Below are 8,023 nucleotides of genomic sequence, written 5' to 3'. Positions count from 1 at the left end.
AGGGAAAGATGGTGCTAAGAATGTGGGGAAACTGGCCTTCATGATTTGTGCATAGGGATGACTGCTTTTCACTTGAGCGTGGTGACACTCATCAAATATTAGAAGGGAAATGTGATCCATCTTGATGAAACAGTGTTGTAAGTTCTGCAGAAGAATTTGCGGCGTCATAACAAGAACCTGCAGAAAATGTTTAGCCACAAGAACAAAAAGCAATTAAAAACGATTCCACGAGTCAAAGGGCAATCAATTTAACACAAATGGAAAAGAGCTGGTTAACCAAATTAAACTTTTTTCGGAAACTATACCAAACCCTAAAACTATCAGTATAATTTGCCTGCAAGTTTTAAATAAACAGAGGGAAAAAAAGTGCACACCTCCATGTTTGAAATCTCTTTCTCCCAGTCAGAATGGCTCTTCAGATGCTTGCTGCCACCACAATGCACCCCAACCTTGAAGTCCACAGACTCTGCTATGACCTGGGCTTGCTATAAAACGACAACAAACTTTGATCAGCAAGAGGGTATAAACCCGAAGAAAGAAAATGAATCATTTCGAAAATTCAGCCAGTGTACATATAACATAATAAACCTCTCTCACCTGCTGACACATACGCTTCTTTCAGGGCTACGAAACAAGTGGCCAAGTTCATATATAAGCAGCACTGCAATGTGGGTTTTCCCACAACCTGTACCCAAATACACAACAATGTTCTCCTCCGTCGCTTTCTTGCACAGCTCGAGCTGATACCTTCAAGACAAAACAAAGATACATTAATGGATGTTTCTCACTAAACACAGTACTTTCGAACACTGAAATACTGAATTCTTTTGGAACAACAACGTTTCTGATCAACCCATTTGCGTTTCTTTTCTTCTACAACAAAAGACAGACCGCTAAAAGTGCAGAATTACGGTCCGGTTTTCCACCATCAGAGAAAAATTCACAAACTTTTAAAGAATCAACGGCAACCCAGAAGGCAAAATATCTTCTTTCTTCCTCCCGAAAAACAAAAAGCTTCAAAAACGGAAAAAGATGCAACATTCAGAATCTTACTGTCTTGCTTTTCTTCTGGGATCTTTCTCCATGTTCAGTGATGGACCACTCAGAGAACTACCCACTTCGATCACAGAAGCCGTCGGCGAGGAAGAAGACGCACTGTCACCGACGGGAGCGGCTGCGGCAGAGGAGCGGGAGACGTCGCCGGAATCGCCGTCCGGCGTGTAGGAATAAGAGAGGAGCAGAGTGGAGAGCGGGAGCTGAAATGGGAAAAGTCGGTACTGTGGCAGATTATTTCACAAAATTTTCAACTTGCCCTCGAAGTATATTTCCCAAGCTGTTTGGTTTGCGGAATTTTCTCGCGTTTTCCACCTTTTTCCTGGAAAATTTCCAAGTGTTTTTTCTCAGGTAAAGCGAGCGCACAGGTCTGAATCACACGCAGAGCTCACGCCTTTTATACACAAACTCAAAAAATGTGCCATCAATGTGTTCGGAGAATTCCGGGATTTATTTCTGCATCGGTAATCGATAAATTTGGTGATTTTCCTTCGCACCATACCAAAAACAAATATTAGCTTTTAAATGCAAAAAAAAAAAAATCAAACAAACGACCAAGATTCAATGGAACCCAATTGATCCGTTACAAAAAAAAAAAAACCTAATCCTTGTACACTTGGATTGTGTCTGGTAACAACAACTGTCCGGAGCATTACACCATCCAAATTTCTTTCTCTTTCTGCAGCCTAAATAATGGAAATATTCAATGACTTTGTGTTTATCTGTCTTTTAGTTTCTTGTATTGTATAATTCTTGTATATGGAAATTAGGTTTTTTGAGGGTTTTAGGGTTTTTAGTTGTGCACATTTAGAGATAACATTGGGTTTCCTTCCTCATTTGTTATTTTGATATTTTATCATATAATCAATCAAATCCAAGGAGAGATAGACATTGCTAACACTTTTTTTTTTATTCTTAAAAAAATGGAATTCTTTATTTTTTTGTTAGATTTACACGGTGGAATAGAACGAATACATTGACTTGATTCTTACCAAAATCGAAAAAAAAAAAAATATGACCAAAAAGACCATTTGGTTCGTTTAATATCCGAACTTTTGAATTTTTTTTTATAGGTCACGAGATATTTCGAATGGTGTTCAATTATGAATCGGTACTTTTAAACCTTATATATTTAGATTAATACTCGTTCATCCTTAGAATAACGCATTTGAACCTTTTTTTGGAGGAGATAAATGGAGAAAATGGTGACTTCGAATACAAAGAAATAAAATATCGACTATGAAGGGTCGATTGATATTAGAAATTATCGAGAATTATGGAGAGATAGAATTATCTATTATAGAATATATTATTAGGCCAACCGAATGTTTTGTCTTGAATGCAAATATCATATTCATCTCTATTATTCGAAAAATCAATGAAATTTGAATTGTTTATCTTTATTCTTATACGTCATTTGGTGTGAAAGTTACTTTTTTTTTCAATGACATGTATCACGGATTCAAATTTCATTATACGGTTACGTCGTATTCACATTTTCGTATTATAATCCATATGTTTTTTGAAGGATTAATAGCGTAAAAACTTTGGTTGTGAATCATATATATAGGTGGATAAACGGTTATATTCGGTTACGGTTAATTCAAGTTCGGTTTATTCGGTTTACGGTTATTTTTTAGGTTAGGTTAATTCGGGTTTGGGTATTTCGGATTTGAAATATTTATATCCAATCGGATATATTATTTTAATTGGTTTGGTTCAGTTCGGATATATATATATATATCGGTGGGGTTCAGTTCGGTTATTTCGGGTTCAATTATTTTGTCCACCCCTAATAAATTCTGTAAATAAATTTACCTTTAATTTTTTTTTAAAAATTAAGTAGTCACCATTCGAAATTTAAAATACTTTACATTATTTTTTGTAGATTTATTTTCAATAATAATCTCGTCAATTAAGCTTTCAATTTAAGCGAAAAACATATTTTATTCATCTACTTAGAAACCAAAGAATCTTGTTTGTCAATGGATCTAACGTTACGTGGATAAAAACTAAAAGCTAACAAAAATATAAAAAAAATACAAAAAAAAATAATAATGAAGAAGATTAATTAGTGGTGCCGAGGCCGATGATGCCTTGGTCCGTAATAATCTTCATGGAACGTTGGCAGCCAATGATGCGATTTCTTCGATACGTTATGACCTATTTTCTTGATTTTACTATCTCTCAACGGCTCTTCCTTTTCCGTCGTTGTAATATCAGAATTTGAAATCACCTGTATTTATATATTCATACAAAAAAAATATTTAGATAAAAACTCTCAATCATATAATTTTTTATTTCCTCGTTTTAATGAAAAATAGAAAAAAAAATTAAATGAACAACAAAAACCATTATAATCTTCGAATGAAACTCTCTTTTTTATTTTCATGTTTATAAATGATCATGCACAATGATCAAGATATAATTTTAAATAATCTTTCAAATATACAGAATCGTATAATATATGTTTTAACAGATACACAGATTGTGATTAATTTTAAGAGTTGTGACATTGCTTTGAAGCATTTATTCGATTTACGAGTTAATGAGACACACCTTTTACGCGGCGAAGCAAGATAAACACATGAAAAATTAATGAATTTTCCGTCGAACCAACGGTCCAAATATTCATATACACTACATTATTTTTTTTGTGTAATAATATAATTTGGGCAGTGTATTTTAGGGCAAAATACAATAAAAAAAAAAACTTTAATGCTTACATTAATTTTATGATGCGAGGTTATATCTTTGACCTCTTTTTCCAATCGAATACCTGCAAAAATGACGCAAAACAACGTTTTTATATTAGTCGTTGGATTATAAATATCACAAAAATTAAAATTAAAATTTAAATAAATAACATAGAGATAGAATAAATACATACATTGAACTGATGAAAATATAAGAAATATGACCATAACAGAGATGATGAGAGGGAGTCTCATCTTCGATATACACACTCTATGTGTATGTGTATGTGTGTATGTATGTATGTGACGCGTATGTGTTCGTGTTTAACTTGATTGATCTGAGTTCTGCGTGTTTCTGATGCGTTGAAAGGTGTTTATATAGTCGTCCTTAATAAAATTCGCATAAGGAATTGGACCGACATTATTTTAATTTTCCAATGTATATTAAAAAGTATTCGATCGAATTTCACTTTCCAATAATTTTGTCGTTGTTGCTAGAAAGTGCAACTAATCCTCAACATTAAAAATCATTGTTATTAATTATTTTATTAAGGTATCCCTCTATTTAAGAAATGTGTTGTTATCTCTCTCATTTATTTATTTTTTTGTTAGGGCAAATTTCTATTGCTTCTCCATCTGTCTTTTGTTTTTTTTCCTTTGCCCTTATTTAAATAATATTTTAGGGATGAAAAAAAAGGGTTTTTTCCTGTTAAAAAGGATGAAAAAAAATGTTTTTCTTTTTCCTTTTTCCTACTCTAACATTATTTTTTAAAAAAAATATATAAAATATCCTAAACGTTTGGATCTATATATTATATATACATGTATTATATTGTTTTCTAAATCTATGCCTTTTCATTCTTAAATTTCAGAAAATTATATATTATAATTTCGAAATTGAAAACTCGAATTTGGTGGAAATGACAACCAAGAAAGGCATAAAACTTGTTTGTTTGGACTAATTTAAAAATATATATTATATGTAAAATAAATGGATGGACAAATCACACGGATCATACGTAAATGCATGATATGCAAATCTTTGTGTGTCGTAGCCTCCGCATGCAGGACGAGGATTTTCTGAATTCTGCCTTCGAGACATCGATTTTAATTTTATTTATAACATAAACCACTTTCATTTGTCGTTCTAAGATAATAATAGTAATAATAATTATAATTATTATTATCATTAATAATATATTAGATACGATGATTTGGTGAATCTCATTTCCTTTGTCTTTATAGGCACTTATGACTTAACTGAGGCTCCCCAACGAATGAACTAATTTGCATTAATAAATCAGATTAAGATTCTCTTTGCGCTTCCTAAGCTTCCGAACGACGGAGAGGGTATGAAAGGAAGAAACGACACCGTATTAGCTCGATTTCATTGGGAGTTTATTAAATCTCTTTTCATTTTATTTTTCTCCAATTCTTAGTTAATTTTCGGGTATTTTTTAATGTTTTCTTTTGATTTTTGGTCGAGAAATTAAATCTTTTTGAATGCTCATTTTATTTTTCTCTGGAAAATGATGCTACGTAGAGTTATCAAAACTATTAAGATTTTTTTTTAAAAGTTATGATATTTTTAAATCAACTTCCTAATAGTATATAAATGACTTTGAATTTCATTTTTTTTGGATAATTGATTATTTGTACCAATTAGTAGACTAATTCTAGATTAGAAAACAGTCATATGATTCAAAATATAATGTCTCTCTCCAAATCTGAGATTTGAATTCGCAGTAAAACAGATATTTTGTATTTTCGTTTCACCATTTGAACTAATTAAGTTTGAGTATAATTTTTATATTGACAAAAAGAAAAAAAATTTCCAATCATGTTAGTATATCTAATATATTTTAGAAAATTTTATAAAAATTTATAAAATTATTTTAAATATGTAATTTTTTTAAAGGAACCTCATATTTCTTTCCTTCCATTAATAATGTTAAACAAATATTTAAGATTTGCGTTCTTATATGAAGTGAAAATTACATGTAAGATTTTGGTTGCCAAAATTTTTCCTATAGTTAATTTTTAATTTTTAAAATAGAAACTATATTTCAATGTTAATAAAATTATTCGATTTTTCATATATTTATCAATCAATTATCTTAAAATAAAATGTAAAATAATTTGGATTCAAACTCATGTTTGTAGAATGAGATCATCCGAAAATTAAATTTATATATAGGTTTCATGATTTTATGAATATATACAAATATTCCACATAATTATAATTATAAAGTGTTTTTATGTTGATTAAAAGTATAAAACATTATATACTCTATACATACGAAAATATCATTGATATTTTTTTGTTAAAGAAAAATATCATTGATATTTCCTAAAATTATAAAATATTGTTAAAATTTATGTATATATATTATATAATTGCCCGTATTCTTTTTAAATAAAATCTAGATTGAATACAAAAATTTATAAATATATATTCAATTTTAAATTTTAATAACCACATTTGCGCAAATTTCCTAATCTTTTTTCACCTTTGTTTTCAAGAAAAGTTAAAAGGGAAATCAACTCCATGTTTTATTTATTTTATTTTCATTGCATGGACAAAATAAAATATGAGTTGCTTGTTTTTACAAAAGATAACCAAATTGGAAAAATCTTTTGATGAATTTTGGGGGAAAAAATTGGAAGAACCGTTTGATCTCTCTCGTTTCTGAGTCAACACGGTACAGCCATTGGAATCGTGTCTTACACCAATCATTGTTCTTCGTTCTCATTCCCGGAAAAACCCTAGCACCCCCCGTTTCTTCCCCTGATTTCAGAGATAAGCTTCTAGATAAACAAGGTCAACCCATGAAATTCTAAATCGATTCCTTCATTCCCTATTCTCGGGATCGATCTAGTCGTGTTTTTTTGGCTTCCTTCGTTAGAGCTAAGAACCCAAAAGGAATGTCGTCGGAGATTGAGGTGGTGGAAGAAGAGGTCCAATCGAATTCAGAGGAAAATGGGCAATCGAATTCGAAAGGGGTTGAAGAAGAAAGCTTGAGGAACGATGTGTATACTGCGGCTGCGTATGGAGATTTGGAGAAGCTTCATAGATTGGTGGAGTGTGAAGGTTGCTCTGTTTCCGAGCCCGATGGCCTTGGTTACTACGCTCTTCAGTGGGCTGCCTTGAACAACCGCACCGCCGTTGCCCAGTACATTATCGAGGTTTTTCTTCTTTCATTTGATTGTTCATCCCCTTTCAATCCTTTACCAAATGGTCTTTTGCTTCTTCTTTTTTCGATTAAAGATCGAATGGATTGTAAATTTCTCGCCTTTTTCATGCTTCCCGAGGTTCTGTGGAGGGTTTGTTGCCATTGGTTTTTGTGTTATTCTGCGGATATCCTATGAGTATGCGCTTTGAAGTTTAGTTTTGGTTGTGAAGTATGTGTAAGTGAATCGGGTTGTGTGGATTTGGGTTTTCCAGCATGGTGGAGATGTAAATGCCACAGATCACACGGGACAGACAGCCTTGCACTGGAGTGCTGTTCGTGGTGCCATACAAGTTGCAGAACTTCTACTGCAAGAGGGTGCTCGGGTTGATGCGGTGGATATGTATGGCTATCAGGTGACATTTCAACTACCATTATGTTTTTGTTTTTTGATGGTGATTTTACTTTGATTCCCTTTACTTGAGAGCATCACTCTCCATGCTAAGGCTCACGTTAATAACTGGCATTGCTTATCAAAACTTCATTGCAGTACTGGGGCGGTGGCTCCTCGTGAAGTCAGAGTATCTTGAGTCTTGAGTTGTTGTTAGGCGCTTTCATGACTTCCATTGTTGAAATTTAGGTCTTAATAGAGCGGTTTATCTTTGACTTAAACCAGATAGCTGGATTCCAGGTGCTAGGAGATTGGCCTCAACCATTAATATTCTCAACTTCACTTTGAGGTCAAAATAGAAAAATTTTGTTTTGGTTTTGCATGCCCCTGCTATAAGATTTTCATGACCTTTTTCATTTGTTGAGGTAAAATGATCTAGCTTTCTGTTTGACATTAGATCATTTAGTTTTGATATTCTCTGGCTTGCCGCCATTTGTGCTGAATTTTTATTCTCTAAGTATTAGGCATTTCTTTCTGGGCTCTGACATAAGTATTAGAGTTTTGGCCTTAGGGTTTAGGGATTTCTTCTTCTCTTCATTCATTCTCCCTGTGGTTGTATTAACAATTCACATCTTGGATTGCTTGTAGACAACACATGTTGCTGCACAATATGGCCAGACTGCTTTTCTTTGTCACATTGTGTCAAAGTGGAA

The 8,023-nt window shown here is 32.4% G+C and overlaps 2 protein-coding genes and 1 long non-coding RNA gene across 3 annotated transcripts in view; 1 reads left to right on the top strand and 2 right to left on the bottom strand.

The window, feature by feature from the left end:
* Positions 1-500, bottom strand: part of LOC104811019 (dicer-like protein 4) — a 10,325-nt gene extending 9,825 nt beyond the window's left edge. The window contains exons 1-2 of the mRNA XM_019202287.1: positions 375-500; positions 37-177 (exon numbers count right to left, since the gene is read on the bottom strand). Of these exons, the coding sequence (XP_019057832.1) occupies positions 37-177; positions 375-380 (147 nt within the window). The 5' untranslated portion in view covers positions 381-500. The remainder of the gene's footprint in view (positions 1-36; positions 178-374) is intronic.
* Positions 501-3,228: 2,728 nt separating this feature from the next.
* On the bottom strand, positions 3,229-4,022 carry LOC104811017. Its single transcript, XR_771362.1, has 3 exons — positions 3,944-4,022; positions 3,780-3,832; positions 3,229-3,289 (listed from the first exon to the last, which is right to left on the bottom strand). It is a non-coding gene; the product is annotated as an uncharacterized LOC104811017 (long non-coding RNA).
* A 2,369-nt stretch (positions 4,023-6,391) lies between these two features.
* Positions 6,392-8,023, top strand: part of LOC104811016 (protein S-acyltransferase 24) — a 6,099-nt gene continuing 4,467 nt past the window's right edge. The window contains exons 1-3 of the mRNA XM_010537546.2: positions 6,392-6,935; positions 7,195-7,335; positions 7,959-8,021. Coding sequence (XP_010535848.1) covers positions 6,675-6,935; positions 7,195-7,335; positions 7,959-8,021 — 465 coding nt within the window. The 5' untranslated portion in view covers positions 6,392-6,674. The remainder of the gene's footprint in view (positions 6,936-7,194; positions 7,336-7,958; positions 8,022-8,023) is intronic.

This window comes from Tarenaya hassleriana, unplaced genomic scaffold (genome assembly GCF_000463585.1).
Source record: "Tarenaya hassleriana unplaced genomic scaffold, ASM46358v1 Cleome19, whole genome shotgun sequence".
NCBI lineage: Eukaryota > Viridiplantae > Streptophyta > Magnoliopsida > Brassicales > Cleomaceae > Tarenaya > Tarenaya hassleriana.
The sequence above is the reverse complement of the archived record's forward strand: the minus strand, read 5'-3'. Positions and strand labels throughout refer to the sequence as shown.